At 36.8% G+C, this 17290-nt stretch overlaps 2 protein-coding genes across 2 annotated transcripts; one reads left to right on the forward strand and one right to left on the reverse strand.

The window, feature by feature from the left end:
- Positions 1–186: 186 nt before the first annotated feature.
- On the reverse strand, positions 187–3047 carry LOC109106603 (protein Churchill-like). The gene is made up of 4 exons (XM_019119927.2): positions 2888–3047; positions 2384–2519; positions 2241–2311; positions 187–1271 (listed from the first exon to the last, which is right to left on the reverse strand). Exons 1-4 carry the CDS (start codon positions 2924–2926, stop codon positions 1179–1181), a joined length of 339 nt encoding a protein of 112 aa, XP_018975472.1. The 5' UTR covers positions 2927–3047; the 3' UTR covers positions 187–1178.
- A 452-nt stretch (positions 3048–3499) lies between these two features.
- Positions 3500–16916, forward strand: LOC109055358. The gene is made up of 11 exons (XM_042777705.1): positions 3500–3883; positions 12172–12233; positions 12316–12522; positions 12690–12747; positions 13027–13088; positions 13499–13696; positions 13841–14449; positions 14575–14967; positions 15258–15406; positions 15758–15818; positions 16041–16916. Exons 1-8 carry the CDS (start codon positions 3806–3808, stop codon positions 14828–14830), a joined length of 1530 nt encoding a protein of 509 aa, XP_042633639.1. The 5' UTR covers positions 3500–3805; the 3' UTR covers positions 14831–14967; positions 15258–15406; positions 15758–15818; positions 16041–16916.
- Positions 16917–17290: the final 374 nt, after the last annotated feature.

Consider the following 17290-nt stretch of genomic DNA (forward strand, 5'->3'; position numbering starts at 1 on the left):
CCACCTCATGCTTCATGTACTGTATTTTGCTAACAAACATTTCAATCATGCAAAACAAAAAAAAAGTTACAATGTTGGAATGTACTGTATATGTATTCATATTAATGGAATAAACATGTACTCTTAAGTACCTGATGCTTGATGTTGGGATAATATTATGCTGTCATTAGTTTAATAAACATAAAATTCATTGTTTCATAGTTTATTTAGACAAAGCATACAAAATATTTTGTTGCATTGACACTAGAAATACAGTATGACATCATATCTACTTTAAATGTATCAGTAATAACAAGCAGGAATCAGTTTTTTTCTTGTGTGCACCATTTTTTCCATATTTTACCATATTTGATATGTCCAATCCAATCTTGACATCTGTATATCTAAGCACTGCATAGTAACAAAAATCCTGTCTGTGGTTAACATACTGATAACCCACTCAAACCTAACCTTTCTTGGTCACTCAAACAGATATTCCCCCTGCAGACTAATAATTGGCAACAGAGCAACATTGCGCATAATATGATGGGATAAAAGAAAGCATTTTAACATGGGAAATAAAACTTTTATGGGAGTTTGTTTCCGTCAGTAAATAAAAACAGACAAGGTAATTGCAACTTTTTATCTCACAATTTGGGAAAACGTCTGAACTGTGAGATATAAAGTTGCAGTTACTTTGTTTATTTTTTATTCCATGGCAGAAACAAAAAACAGAATTGATAACTCAGAGATGTAAACTCAGAATTCAAAGAAAAAAATCCGAATTGTGAGGTGTAAACTCATAGATGCAAGAACGTTTATATCTCATTATTCTGACATTTGCTTTTTCTCAGAATTCTCTATTCTGTGGCATAAAAGCGTTTCCATACATTTTGAACAGAGTGAGAGAATCAAACAATGGGTGATTCCTAATTAGGTTTAAAATTTGTGAATGATTCTCAAATTCATGTATCTTTATGAGTCAGAGCTGTGCTATAAACCTTAGTGCCTGTCCTGAATATGTAGAAACAAAGCACAATGAATTCTGCGGTATATTCTTCTGGATTCAGAGTTACAGTGTGTCGTTCTCCAGTGCTAAGCGTATGTTAAAACGTGACATGTGTCATGGCTCCCACCATCATGCATGACCATGCTCTTTACAAAGAAGACAATTCCCTGTCTCTGTCGGTGCAGATCCTCTAGAACAGAGGTGCTGTTTGTCTGGGATCATCTGGCAGCACGCTGATCGAATCCTCTGCTTTTCCACACAACATGCACAACATTGTGTATTCCTTAAAAAAAAAAGAATAACAAATAATAAAACAAAAATTCCCTGTAAAAGGCTAAACAAACTAAAACATTCTAATCTGCCCCATATTTAAGTATTCATGTACTATTTACATACATTTGCAAGTACTGACTTTGTTAAAAATCTGTTTCCTATTCTAATATTTTCCATAAAATTGTTAAATGAATCTTAAATTGATGAACCAATATTGTTTTACAAGACTGATAACATAAAACTCTTTTGTTTTATTGTCTAAAAACTGCTAATCAGTACAGATTAGTAATTGTTACTTTCCCTTTTTGAGACAATTCAAGTGTTTGTATAGTGCTTTTCACATTTTTTTCAAAGCAGCTTTACAGAAATTGCTTGTTTTAATCTCACAATTAAGTAATCTGTTATCAGCCAGAGATGCGTATATCATAAGTTATGTCCATAAGGCAGCAAAATAACTAAACACAATAACTAAATAATTATTAGACTACAACAGTAATAATAACAATAATAATTATAAACATTTCTTTTTATTATCATTATTACTCATTAATCCAATAAGTTACATAATATAATTGTAATATTCTAACTGTAAATAATAATAATAAGGTTCACTTCACCATAAGTTCCCATTAGTTCATGCATATTTGTTAACATTACTTAATAAAAACACAACTGTTAGTTTATGTTAGTTAAGGTTTATTAAATAATATGAATAGTATGGTACAACTTTGATTTTAACGATCTCTCAGTGTTGAAATTAATTATATAAATCTTAATTTTAAATGATTAATAAGTTCTTTATAAGTATTTTCATTGTTTATGTTTACTAATGTTAACAAATGGAACCTTATTGTAAAGTGTTACCAGTAATAATAATAATTATCATAATAATAATGAAAAGTTTAATGGCAAATGTATTTTTATTTTTTCCAACAACCAATAAAAAGGAGAGTGAATAGTGGTTAATGGCACAGCTCACCTGATAGTCATCCACCACAGTGAAGGTGTACTCGTGTCTTGCTATGACATGATCACAGTTCTTGCACATATCTGAGGAAAATCGAACGTTACTGATGACAAATTTGACAGAATATTTACATACACTGATGTGACGTGACTCACGCAGGTAAGTGACAACCTCCTCCTCATCTTCATTCACCATCGTCCTGTCGCTGATCAGCACAAAGTCCCGCCGGTGACAGCTAGCGCAGCCGAGAAAATTCATAAGATATGAACCATTCTCCAGACAGGTATGACCCTGTGCACACAAGAGAAGAAATTAACACCTTAAATTGAGTTACAAGCAAATATATAAGGAGTCGAACATTGCCAGTAAATACTCATTCATTTATGACGACTTGAAGTACCAGTGCACACAACATCAAAAACCCAAACAAACTCATCGTCGTGCTATCATATTGAATTTTTAAAAAGAGGTAAATGCCTAATGCAAGTACAGGTAGGTTACAAGAAGAACACACAGGAGTGCAGTGATATTCATCTGTGGCTGGAAAACAACAACCAGCGCTGTTGCCTCTGTTCACTTTAATGGCATTAAAGGAGCACATAGCAAGAAATATCAGAAGGATGCGCATAAAGTGTGAACAAAATTGATCATGAACTCACCCTGTCGGGATACTGCTTCTGCACACAATCAGTACACATTTCGCATCAGACAAATAACAATAATATATACAGTTCAGACCATAGACTGTAAAAAAATAGGTTCAGACGCTTCCGTGTTCGTCTTCTTCTGTGGATTCTCTGTAAGATCTGTTAGTATAGTGCCTCCATCGGTGCACTAAGACAAGTGAGTAAATAAAGAAATAAGTATGGGGCGAAATCATTTAAACAGTAAAGTCTACGTGAGCTCAAATCATTTTATTGCATTTTGACTGTAAGGGATTCAGAGAAATGTTTAATTATTTTTATTTCTGAATATAATAAAAATAAATAGCATTTTGCACATACATTTTTTTTTAGCAGATTTGCACCACAATTGTTCATTTACATAAAATGGACATGTATATTATTATTATTATTATTATTATGATTATTATTTTATTAATTGTAAAATAAATTGTAGCCACACCAATAGGGGAAGCATCCTCCAGTTCTCGCGATTTCTGTATCAGCGTTTACTGTAGTGTTGCCATGTCTGCTGAAAATAAACGACAAGTCCTTTAGTGTGTGAAGTCACGAATTACACTTTTTTTAACATACATTTTCCGCTTTAGTCTTATTTAAATTTAATCTGGTCGCTTATTTGGAATTATTTTGATCAGATAATTTGCGTATGTTGGACACTTGTTTTATTCACTGGCTTGTTTTTGCGATACCTGGCAACTGTGTCCAGTCAACTGATTCAGCAAACACGTGGACGGGCGTCGCAACACACTGAAAACACGTCTGGAGTAGAGTAAAAAGTATAAATATATAATCGATATCTCTATTTTGTTACTCAAAATTGTGTGTCCGTGGTGACTGTGAACGAGAAATTCCGGCCGGGATTCTTTCATTTAAAGTTACGTTGATAACACAACGATGAGCAAAAAGACCAAGAAATTCAACGTCAACGTTTGCAAAAGATGTTTGCTCTGCGGTCAGCAGTACGGACAAAAGGTTTGTTGGTTTCATTACTTCTATTTGAAACGGTTTTATCTGATGATTTGTTGTTCCCTTTCGATTCGGTCACTCTACATCGCTATGGGAATTACCCTTTTCTCCAAATACTATTGAAACCTTATTGAATCAGTGAAACTGGCTAATGGCTTCTTCTTCAGTTGTGTGATGTTGCCATTGAAAGATGGTTTAAATTTGACTTGATTACTGTAACACCGGAGAAATTTGACTTGATTAATTTAATTTTGTATTGTTTTCTTGTACTTTTACTTGATTACATTTCTGAAGAAAAATAAAAACAATTTTATTTAATCTTGAAAAGTATATTATATTTTTATTTTATCTTTTGCACATTAAATATGGTAAACAGAAGCTCAAACGTGTGTGCCTGACGTGAGAACTAATGATCATTGTTTTCATGCATCAAACACACACATTTCTACTTCAATTATGACTTTCATCAGGTAAATGTCTGGCTTCAAAAGTTCACCATCAAATTTGAGAAAGCATTTTGAGGTAGCAAAGTTTCGTCCCCCCATAAAAAAAAGTTCATTCATTATTTGTTCTGTTTTGATAGAGCTATTAGCTATGTAATATATTAGCTGAATGCACAAAATTAAAAGCAAATAAAATCAGTGACGAGAATTTAAATACAATTAATATTTTTTGTGGGATTTTTTTTTTTTTTTTTTAAATGTTACAAATCTCCAAAAAAGTGTTTAAATAAACATTGTATGCTAAATTAATTGTAATTCATGTTTAGTGATGTTCTTAGCAGGTGGTGGATAAGTTGTATTTACAATATGTCATTATACGAAACATTAAGTAGGAATTAGGACTGTCAGTGAATATTTTTTTAATCTTAATAATTACATGCTTTTCTCATTAATTAATCTAATTACTCACAAATAATTATTTATCAATATTTGCTAAGAAAAACCCTCTAAATGCCCCAAATAAACATTTAAAAGATTAATTGTCCTTTTAGACAGTGACGTTGAATAGACCAGGGGTTCCCAAACTTTTAAAACCCGTTAACCCCCATGTTTTAAATGCGCTGCTGCTCCCGCGACACCCCCCCCCCCCCCCAACAACCCTTTTTTTGGAGCCTCCAAACACCTTAACTTTAGCAAAACAGCGGGAACGTTGTGTTGCTGCGCGTGACTGAACGTACGTAATTTGATTGTGATTGACGCTGACGTAATCTCGTAATGTCTGGGACAAAATTACAAATTTTAGTATGTATATATGTATATATATATATATATATATATATATATACATGATAGTCCTATTTTTTTTATTTGTATCAGACTTTTTCACTTAAAACACCATTTAACAAGTATTGAATTTACCCTTTCACACGTAAATTTAAAATATTCTTGGCTGACCCCACCAGCGTGAGTTTTTCAAGGCGATCGTTATTTAGAAATGATGTCACTTTATGGTTTCCATGGTGACGCGTCATTACTTGTCACGTGACACACCGCAGAAACAATCAGAGCTGAATAGTTGATGAAGTGCTTTTATGTCATGTTTCTTTTTTTATTTAAAAAAATATTCACAAATGTGTTCCTTTATGGCATGAAATAGCTGATATTCACGATTTTCAAATATATGCAAGTGACTATCTTGTTTTGTTGTTTAAACACCTTTATAACGATCGTTTAGTTGCTTCTAATGTATGCGCGACTACTCATCTAATTTTATGCCGCAGACGCAGTTCAAGAATCGGATCTGTTGGATTTACAACCGTGAATTCAACCAACTTCTCCCGAAATACATAAAAGTAAGTGGATGGTGAACTGGGAGAATAATAGAGTAAACTTTAAAGTTACTTGTCAACAATGTGTAATCTGATCGTTGCATAAAAACGTTTCTAATTATAATGGAAAGGCTCATTATTATTGCCTCGTCCTTTGACATCTGCGTGTGTATTTTACAAACTCTAAATGGTTATTGTTTTTTTTTAGTACTTATATGTCTGAAACCTAAAATAAACATTATGTGGTTGAAAACACTGAAAAGTTCTGATGACAGCTCTGAGCGCGCCTGTCTCTGGCTCAGCGCGGCAGCCAGTACGCTCGAGAAAGACATTTGAATTTCACGGAATAAAACTGACCGGTGTGATCATACACTCCCGGGACCAGCCTAGACTGATCACAGCGTGTGTGAACGTGCGAAAGGCTTAAATTAATTGCAACAAAACCTATAGGGCCTATATATGCTTTTTTTCCACTTTTTTTAGTGAAATCATCTCTGCCTCATTTGCGCCGGGGTCCCACGACCCCCCGGGGGTCGCGACCCCCTGTTTTGTTAACATTGGAATAGACAACACAAATTTTTTGGCCTTTAAAAACGTTAACGTTGTACATATTTAAATCCGATATGACTCTCCTCATTAGCTTTTATTTGTGCAGATTCTTGTTTTCTGTGTTGGAATATATTTCTAGTCCTAAAAGCATCACATCTTGCTTCTTCAAAGGGAAAATTAAAGCTTGACCGTTTTTACTTCAACCTCTGTTATCCCAGATGTTTATGACTTTCTTGAGAGAGGTTGAACACAAGCAAAGATTTTTAGTCCATATAATGCAAGGGGACAGGACCACTTCAGAAAACCCACAAAGTGAACATGACGGTCAAGATTAAAATATTGGTATCCTTTCACTTAAGAAGACAGTGATTCATTAGCAGGGGTTGCATGAGTTACCCTCTCCTAATTCCATTCATTTTCCTTATCATGCCCCACACTTTATAAATATCTGTTTCTCCAGGTCCCACTGTGACTCACAAAATGATCTCCAATAATTGCCTTTTTTGCTAATGCTGTTTTAATAGTTCTTCTTAACTTTGCCTGCATCTTTTTATAGTTGATTAAGTCTTCAAAATTGTGTGGTGTTCTTTTAAGTATTTAAAAAAATATTTGAAACCTCCTTTTTTTTTTTTATTATGTTTACCACAGTGTTTTGATTCCGTCCACCATGGGACTATCTTCATCCTAAAACACATTCCCAAACATGTTTCTGATGAGGATATGACAATGCAAAATGTAAAATCTCTAAAAAGTCTATGTTGAATGATAAAGACCCTTGTTAATAATTTATTTTGGGAAAAAATGGGCAAAACTAAAATATAAGTACCTAAACCGATTCATCAATTAATCGTAAAAATAATCGACCGATTAATCGACTTATCTCCCTGAATTTCAACCAATCTGCTCTAATAAATACCCATCTTTCTGACCCACTTGACTCATTTATTTCATTTCTTATACCTATTTCTATAAAAATTGGATAATGATCACTTCCCAGTGTACTATCTTTATTAACTTCCCACCAACATACTCCTGCTATAGCTTCCGATACAACTGTAATATCAACTGCCGTTTCCTTGCCATTTACCACATTTATTCTAGTAACATCTCCATTGTTTACACATGCTAAATTTTTAAGTTCCATTAATTCCTCTATTACTTCCCCATTTGAATCATTAAATCTATCCCACAATGTATTATGCCCATTAAAATTTCCACAACAAATAACCTTACCCTCTAAATTTATTGCAAGTTCCTCTGTTTTCCAATGTATTTTTTTTTTACAAGGATTATAATAATTTACTATTTTAATACTTCCTTCATTTGTCCAAACTTCAATTACTATAAATTCCAAATCCTTTCCCTTTACCACTATTAATTATATAATTATATTATATAATTATTGAATTGTAATATAATTCAATTCATATTTTGTTTGATAAAAATGCCACCCCCCCCCCCCCCCCCCCATTACCCTTGTCTCTGTCTCTCCTAACACTATCATAACCTGCTATTGTAAAATCAAAAGATGGTTTCAACCAAGTTTCTTGGATGCAAATTATGTCCGGTTTTATTTCTAACTCATTGATAAAACTTTTGAATTCCTGTCCATTTGCCAATAGACTCCTTGCATTCCATTGAACTATAAACATTAACTCGATCCAATTTGGCTTGAAGGCCTTCCTTCCGACTCAAGTCTTCTGTTAATTTGTTCCCAAGAGAGGTTTCTCAGCACCTTTTGTAATAAATTTAATTTTCTCTGTTTTCTGTTTTACCTGATCAGTACAATTGATAACATATGCTATGAACAAAATACAATTTTCTATGTTCATTGATACCTCTTTTTGGTTTCTCGCATTATCCAGGGTTCTGACATCTTTGGCTGGCCCCTCCTTTGTTTTTCCTTCTTGAATTCTTTTCACTGCCTCTGCATAACTTATATTACTCTTTGTTTTAATTTGTTGGACCTCCACTGCTCTTTCCCTTACCTCACATCCTCCATATGTCACACTATGATCTCCACCAAGTTACAACAGGCTACCTTCGCATTTTCCCCACATTCCTCATACCTATGCTCCCCCCACAGCACATCTTTGTTTTCCTCTACACACTGCCACAATATGTCCATATCTCTGACACTTGTAACACCTAAGAGGTGGTGGAACATATTCTCTGACATAGTAGCTCATGTATTCCTATTTTAACCCTTTCTGGAAGTTTTTCATTTTGAAAGTCAATTAACACAGACAAACTGGCAACTCGTTTTCCATTTACTGTTTTATTTAATCTCACATTCGTTACTATTCCTCCTAGTATATTCTTTTTGATGTTGTCCAAATCCTCTTCGACTGGAATACCCCATATTACTCCCAGTTTCCCCATTTTTCCATGTATTACTTTTTTATCCACTACAGTCTTCTTGCATACATTTCCAATATGCAACGCTTTATTCATTTGTTCCTCTGTCTTACATTTGATCAGTATATTCCCGTCCTAAAGGATTTTTGCCATTTCTATCTCTCCCAGCTTCTTCTTTAAATCTTTGGTAAGTGCAATGGGACCTAAAGCTATGTGTTCATCTTCTTTCCTCATTACAAGTATTATCTTGAATTCTTCCCTTTCCAATCTCCTCCAAATTGTCTGCTCATTTTCCTCGAAACTACTTTCTTCCAGACCCCTTTTTTTGCTTATGGTATTTATGCTTCTATTCCCTCCTTCCTGACTTCTTTCTATATCCCGCTCTTTTTCACCCCCTACCGCCATCCATTCTTCACTATTTACGTCGTCATCTTCATACTAAGATCCTTCTCTCCTGATCCATTCACTAACCAGTTCCTTCGGAAACAATGATGACTCTCTGATGGGTCGTGCCCACGCAAAAGCGGCCAGAGACCCCGCCCTGACAGAGACAGCAGGCCACCGGCACAAGAATCAAAGCCGCGTTTCTGATGCTGTCTCTCGGAGGAGGAAATCTGCACCCAGAGCTGAAGATGAGTCACTGAAAAAGTCTGCTCGCTCCGCTGTGTGTTCACCACGACCCTGCCTGTTGCGGGCGGCGAGAGCAATTGTTATGTTTGTGTTTGACTGTTCCACTATGTAGTGCAATAAAGTTGAAAAACATACAAAACTCACCTCAATATCAGAGCAGTTCTCCTCTTCTCACTCCCCTCTCCCACATCACTCACTCTCACAGAGATTGGTTTATCTCTGTGGATTTAAAGGATGCTTATTTTCACATTCAGGTAGCCCCTCGCCACAGTCGTTTCCTGATATTTGCATTCGAGGGGATAGCGTACCAGTTCACGGCCTTACCCTTAACGCTGCTCAGCGACAAGCTCAGACTCATCACTCATCTTCAGAGCTTTAAGGGCTGACTGAATATGCAAAAGAGCATGCTGGTACCGAGCCAGGATGTCTCCCTTTTGGGAGTGGAGCTGAATTCAATCAATATGCGAGCATGTCTGTCAGAGGAGCGCTCACAAAAACTGATCAGCTCTCTCGCAGTCTTAAAGTGAGGGCACTCTCCCTCGCTGAAATGGTTTCAGAGGTCGCTCGGCCAGATGGCTGCTGCCTCGACAGTGTGCAAACAAGGCTTCTACATATGCGAGAACTTCAGCTCTGTCTAAAGTGCTGGGTGCCACAGAGCGCATGGCGCACGGGCACCTTGTGTATCAAAGTGACGCGATAGTGGCCTTACCCGAGAGAGCTGATCAGTTTTTGTGAGCGCTCCTCTGACAGACACGCTCGCATATTGATTGAATTCAGCTCCACTCCCAAAAGGGAGACGTCCTGGCTCGGTACCAGCATGCTATTTTGCATATTCAGTCAGCCCTTAAAGCTCTGAAGATGAGTGAGGAGTCTGAGCTTTTCGCTGAGCAGCGCACTCAGGGTAAGGCCTATGACTCTGTATATCCGGGGTGTTCTTATTGGCCAGGTGATCAGGAGAAAGACAGTTACAACAGATGCATGGAGCACGGGCTGGGAAGCCGTATGCAACGGCAGACCAGACTTCAGGACATAGTCAGAAACAGAGAAGTTGTGCCACATAAACTGTCTGGACCTCCATGCAGTACACCTTGCGCTCGAGTGTTTTCTCCCGGACATTCTCCATCGTCACATTCTCATCAGGACGAACAGCATGACAGTGGTAGCGTCTATAAATCACCAAGGGGGCGTGAGCTCGCGGCTGCTGCTGTGGCTGGCGAAAGACCTTCTTCTGTGGGCAGATCGACACCTCCTCTCCATCCGGGCAGTACATGTTTCCAGACACCTGAATCACAGCGTGGATTTACTGTCAAGGGGCGGGGTAATCCACGGAGAGTGGAAATTACACCCTTTTAAAGTCAATATGATTTGGAGTGTATTCGGCAGGGCAGAGGTGGATCTCTTGGCATCAGCGGAAAACACTAACCGCCCACTGTTTTATTCATTGACACACTGTCCACTGGGAGTGGATGCACTAGCTCACAGCTGGCCGAAAGTAAGCAAGTATGCTTTCCTCCAGGGAAACTTCTGCCTCTCGTGCTTTGCAAAATCAGAGAGGAAAGTAAATCTGTTCTGTTAGTGGCACCGAAATGGCCCAATCAGCCGTGGTACCCAGAACTGGTGGAGATGCTTGTAGCCCCCCGTAGTTTTTTCCACTGAAGAGAGACCTCCTCTCTCAAGCAAAGTTAACCATATAGCATCCAAAACCGGAGTCATGGAGCCTTCTTCATGTCTGGCCGCTCGACAGAGCTTGCTTGTAACAGATGCACTTGCTCAATGCGTGTAGAACACGATGTCTGAGGCTAGGTCTCCTTCCACTAGACGCTGTTTGTCTTTCTCCTGATCAACGAAAATTTTGCTCCAAAATCTTATTTTTATATAACAAAAATATATCTTTACCAGATAGTCAAATCTTTAATTTTATGAATTTGAATATTAGATATTCAGTGTCTATCCAAAACGATTGTGTAAATACACATTAAAAAAAAATAAGTGTTTTATTGATTTCTCTTCTGAATTACAAAAGACACATGTAGTCTCCATGTCTCTATAGAATCTTGTGGGGGTCTGAGTGACGTCATCACCTATAATTCAATGTCTAATATTTTAAAAACTGAAGCAGCACAAACAAAACTTTTACCGGCATAAACCAGCACAAACGAAGTACAAACAAACGAGTCTATTTGGGGTGAATTTGGAGTATGTGGGGGGGCTGAGTGACCTCAGAATGACCTATAAGTATTTTAATATCTAAAAAACCAAAGCAGCACAAACGAAAATTTTTACAGTACAAACCAGCAAAAACAGAGCACAAACGATTGAGACTATTTTGCTGACGGTTTGCGTTGGGTGGGGGGCCAACTTCACGGAGGTATTTGGAAGGGCACATCCCTATGCCCTAATCCCTTCAAAGGGTTGAAAGGTGTAGGGGACCAAACAACTCTTGAAGTTTCTTGAAGTGCCCTTCTGCGTCATAATCACGTGCCCACACGGAGGTGCCGTAATCATGGAAAGAATCTGCACAAAGGATCATGGGAGCCCGAAGTGTCCATCAGTTGTACCTTTCGAAATCCTTCTTTCCAAAGGGCCCTTTGATGTGGCCAGTTTTGAGCATTTCGGTTTGGAATGACCCTTCAGTATGGCGGCCATGATTGTTTTCACTCCGAAGTGCCCTTCGGAGGGCGATATGTACCGTTTGGAATGCACCGCATGTCTCTGCTTTCAATTCCGCCCCCAATTGCAAGCTGCATGAAGTCGAACACTCCTATTTGGTATTTGCTAGTCTGTTGTACGTGATATTACTGGGCGGGACATTGCAGATAACATTTGATTGGACAACACCAGTGAATGCAGGATGAGTCATCAATATTTTTTGTATATTCCCAATTCAGAATGAAGACATTGCATTAAAACAATGATGTGCTTATTTATTTTGCATTTATGCCTCTTATTGATAAGATGTATATATGCATATACTTTGTTTTTACAGGTTGTAGATTTCCATATGCATTCTTATTTCCACCATGAAGCAATTGAGAAGATCAAGGGCAGGTATGGAATTACACAGCACTGATTTTCGATGTTTTTCTCTGCTATATAAAGTAAGATGAAATAAGCACTGTTGTTGTTGCAGTGAACAGCTGCATAAGTGTTGGGCATGTGATGCACCTATGATGGGACTAGAGCAGTACAAGGAGCATATTGCCACCCGTAAGCACAAAAAAAGTCTGTTTAAACTCCAAGGTGAAAGAAATAGAAGAAGACCTCTTCAAGTGGACTACAATGTTAACCTGACTGATAATGAATTAAAAGCCCTTGATGATCTAAGACAGCAAGAAAAGTAAGTTTATCTTATACATTAAATACATCTATCTCTATTGTTAATAATATAAGTTTGAGTGGATAAATTGCTGTTTAAAAGGAGTTTGCTCATTATTTTATTTATAATAATTTGTTTGTGAACTAGAACCAAAGATTAAAAAAAATAAAATAATTGTATCCATTTAGGGAAAAAAGAACAGATCTGGAAAAATGTTCTATCTGCCTTCATCGTTTTCCTGAACAGGTTGGTAATTTTGTGTTTTGGTATGGTGGAGTAAATCAAAGCATAAATGGTAAAGTTCATAATGTACAGGACAGTTCTACCTTCCCCATGAGAATAACATTTTCAGCTTTATAATTTTTCAGGGAATTAAAATCATATTATCAGTGAGAAATACTTTTCTGTATGGTGTAATGGTGGACCTTTAACTCACTGATGTTTGCATTCCCATATTAAATGTTTTACAGTCTTTTTAGGCTGTAATGTTTTGGGAAAATTATGGCTATGTCTTTGTTGTAACAGGAGTGGGACAAACATATGCATTGTTACATCCACCATCAGGCAATTGAGGAAATGAAAGGCAGGTATGGTACTAAAAAGTGTTGTTTGTCATGCCCTGCTTTAAAAGAAATTTCACACAGAAATAAAAATAATTTTATCATTTACTCATCATTTAAAAAGGACAATAAAGACTTATAAAAAGGTTTATATTTAAAAATAAATGGTGTTCTTTTGAACTTTCTGTTCATCAAAGAATCATGAAGAATCTTTTTTTCAACATTGATAATAATAAGAAATGTTTCTTTTTCAGCTTATTAGAAGGATTTTTGATCAAATAAATGCAGCCTTGGTGAAGCTCCAAAATTAGCCACGATAGCAGCTTAGACATTCTGCTTAATAACTCCTATTGAGTTCCATGGAAAAAAGACACAATTACAGGGTGAACTTCATCTTTATTAATGCAATGCCAAAAAATATGCTTTTCTTCTTGCAGTGAACACGAGCATAAGTGTTGGGCCTGCGAAATATCTGTGATGGGAATTTCAGCATTTAAGCAGCATATTATCGCCAAAAGTCACAAACAGAAGCTACTGGAATTCATTAAGAATAGAGAACTTGGGGAAAATACAGTGGACTACAGTGTTGAATTTAATGATCTTAAAGACCTTTGTGCCCAAAGAGATCAACAAAAGTAAGCTTGTCAGCTAGTTCATGTGGTTATATGTTTAATTATACATCTTTTGAGTGTCTGAATGATTCAGATGCGTTTGCATTTGTCAGTTATGTGGTCTGTCGCATTAGACATTTGCTGTTAGACTTGTTTCTTTCTTGTCAGAATTATGAAAAGAAAAGAGAAAATTGAGAAGTGGAAAGAAGCAAAAAGGCACAAGACATGGAGGTTCATTCACCCAGAAATCACAGCTGAGAACGAGCATTGTACAATACCTTTCATGGAGAATGAGGAGTTCACAACTGACCAGTTGCCACCATCATGCCAATTCTTCTCCCTTTGGGAAAATCCAAATGACCATCCAGCATTTATCCAGCATAACCTAAACCTGCATACACAGAGAGAAGAGAGCATACTTAATACAGACAGATCAAATTGTCCACTTGTGGAAAGTCCTTGTCTTGAGAGACCATCAGAAAGTATTCCTCAAGAAATGTCTGCTCATGGCACTCGTCCCAACCCTGATGGAAAAGGTACAGATGTTTGTGTGAACGACGTGACTCCAGAAACTGATGATGGTACTGCTGCTGAGCCTACATGTGCCCCTAGACCCATCCAAATGAGGATGGGGGCCAACATACCCAACTTGATAGCAACAGGTGGAGTTTGTTTAACACGGAAGGCAGCAACTGCTGTTCCTAATCCTCCTCATTCCAAAAAGTCTATGTTGGACGTAAACAGAGCAACATCACAGAGTGAGCAGAGCATGACCAGGTGAATAAATTAGGAATTTCAGATGCTTTTATTCGCTTAAATTCTTTGAGACTCATTCTTTCATAGTCTCCTGAGAGTGTACAGTTGTCTCTAACATTTAAACCTTAACATCCTTTTCTCCCTAGAGAAGGCATGACTGGACAAGAGCCATATGTAGATTCTCTTCCGCCTGTGTCTTTAATGGCTGAGATGTTCGAAAGCCAGGCTTCAGAAAATGAGTTGGAGATCGTTGAAAACTTTTGGCCTCATACTGCGCATGTTCAGAAAAACAAATCAAATGAGTGTGAGACAGAACAGGGAGAAACATCACTGGAGCATCACAGCAGCTTTAAAGCCATCTCCTGCAACGTCCAGAAAACCAAGGCAAAAAAACAAGTATAAGAGTTTTAGAGTGAAGTTGTATATAATAGAAGTATCTGGAATTCACAGAAATGTGTCTTAGTGTTTTATTCATTTATTTTTACAGGATGTTTCACATAATCAAAATCCTAAGACAAACAACAAAATATCCAAAAAACGTGCGTATTCAATTTTATTATAACTTTCATTAACATTTCTTAATTCAATTTTAATACATTTTTTCATTATCATTTTATCAGTGCAAGAAAATGCTAACTTGGATTTTCCATTTTAAATGTTATTAGGTGAATAAGTACATTGTAAAAAATATCTTTGTTTCACATAACACAAATTAGTCATGAATTATTTAATAGATGTTAAACCTCAATCAGCTGTAATTGATCATTCAACAGTGTCTCTACCAGTAACTACATGTCATGATGTCCATCTGTGTGTATATGATTCTCAGGGAAAGTGAATAAGTTGATATCGCTGTCTTTGAAAGAAGAGGAGTTGAGCAGCTCTTTGGAGAATGTAGGTGAGCAGCTGTTCCAGGCGTATTCCACCCTGCAGAGCGCATACACAGAAGTTCAGCATCTACTCTCTGTTAAACAAGAGGTACGTGGCTGTTCCATTAATCTGCATTGCAAACTCTTTTCATACTTCAATATTTTAGTAGCCTACAATTTCTTTTTAAGCCTACACCATATTATGGTTTTCCACAATGTAAATTATTTTTAATGTCCTTGATGCCGTTTCTAACTAGCAGCTATGCTTTTAGTAAGAAAATTACATTTCCCCCCACATTTCTTTTCTGTAGCCATTTTGTACTACAATTAAACTCTTATAATGTATAATGCTATATAATATATATACTAATGCAATTGAATATTAATTATACTGTAAATTGCACAACGATTCAATAATCATATAATTATTTTTAAACAGTATAAATTCCTCTGTTGTCAGGTTACCTCAGAGATGGCCTCGCTCAGGACAAAGCGCATAAAGATTCTGCAGGATATGAAGAGTAAGAGCTTTTTTGACACACAAACTGTTGTGGCCTAGATATAGAGAGAGAGAGTCGGATTTGTAACCCGAAGGTTGCGGGTTTGAGTCTCAGGCCCGGCAGGGATTGTAGGTGGGGGAGTGAATATCCAGCGCTCTCTCCACCCTCAATACCTGAGATTAATATGTAATATTGTACATGTAATCATGCTTGTTAATAAGTATGCTTGAAATGTTTTGACAGATCCCGATGACCAGCAGGAGGTGTTAAATGCCTCCTGACAGCCGTGCAAACCTCTGAGGAAGGATTCCTCTTCAGCAAACCACTGAGCCTTACAGAGCAGCTGAACCACAGGACCCACTCCCAGAAGTATTTGATGCTGGACCTACCTCTTATTACACAAAACCGACCTCTGTGAGCATAGGCTGCATTGTAAAGCCCATAACTGCACCATTATAACAGACTTTTGTTGTAGTTTTATAGTAGGTTTATGGCAGTTCATTAAGATTAATTCGAAGAAAAAAAAAATTCTGCTCCGATTCTGGCATGATAATGTTACTTCTATCTTGACACGTTTAAAAAAATGTTTGCTCACCTACAGCATTGAAAAGGGTATTTTTTAGTTATTATGTCAAGCTACAAAGGCATGATAGATGTTACAGAGTCCAGCAAAGCTTTCATCTAGCTGAAGAATCATGTCTGTTAAAAGACTTTCAAAAAAAAAGCTTCAGTTGAATATGTTCATTCTTTGCCTAGTACAGTAAGTGTAATAATATGGAATTATCAGTTCAGTTAATATTGCTTACAGGACATCATACTAACATTCATTCATTCATTCATTCATTCATTCATTCATACTTGCTCTAGAGGTTTATAGCTGTTTTATTCACAGAAATCTAAATAATATTTTAAAATGTTCAAAATAATTGGTGGTTTAACTTGTTTTTATTACTTGTTTTTGCTACTCCAGAACAAGAAGCTTGGTTTATACTCAAGGTTAATCATATGTTTATTGCTTGCAGTCATGACACACATTTATTGTACTATTTTGTGCTGTTTGTTTATGCTCTGCAAATCATGGCTATGGTAACAACTGGAATAGAACAGTTTGAAGTTGAACACGTTATTTAGTTGAATTATTTACAGTTGCACAGTAGCACACACATTTTTCAAGGATGGGTTCAAATGATTGTCATTTTTGGCATGACATTTAATATGACAACATTCTGTCACCTTAAAGGGATAGTTGACCAAATAAGCATTTTACAAGAAGTAAATGAGCATCATGGTCCATTCAGTCAATCATAATCAATCCGGTTTGTTCTAGACCAGCCATTGCCGAAGAAAGAAGCCACAGTGGTGTATTGATTCAGATCCAGATTTTTATTCCACTTAATGCAGGTTGAAAACGGGAAAAGACCGCTGACTATCCACCAGGTTGTGTCTTTAGGCATACATGGTCAGTTGAAGCCACTGTGTGTATATAGTGTAGA

This window comes from Cyprinus carpio, chromosome A20 (assembly GCF_018340385.1).
Source record: "Cyprinus carpio isolate SPL01 chromosome A20, ASM1834038v1, whole genome shotgun sequence".
Taxonomy (NCBI): Eukaryota; Metazoa; Chordata; class Actinopteri; order Cypriniformes; family Cyprinidae; genus Cyprinus; species Cyprinus carpio.

Bases quoted from the DNA above. Each gene is read 5' to 3' on its own strand.
- LOC109106603 (XM_019119927.2), bottom strand. From the start codon at position 2,926: ATGTGTACTGATTGTGTGCAGAAGCAGTATCCCGACAGG. The intron at 2,520-2,887 runs GTGAGTTCATGA...TTGTGTGCACAG, and splicing joins AGAAGCAGTATCCCGACAGG to GGTCATACCTGTCTGGAGAA. The intron at 1,272-2,240 runs GTGAGCTGTGCC...TTTTTTTTTAAG, and splicing joins CTGTGGTGGATGACTATCAG to GAATACACAATGTTGTGCAT.
- LOC109055358 (XM_042777705.1), top strand. From the start codon at position 3,806: ATGAGCAAAAAGACCAAGAAATTCAACGTCAACGTTTGCAAAAGATGT. The intron at 12,523-12,689 runs GTAAGTTTATCT...GTATCCATTTAG, and splicing joins GATCTAAGACAGCAAGAAAA to GGAAAAAAGAACAGATCTGG. The intron at 13,697-13,840 runs GTAAGCTTGTCA...CTTTCTTGTCAG, and splicing joins GCCCAAAGAGATCAACAAAA to AATTATGAAAAGAAAAGAGA.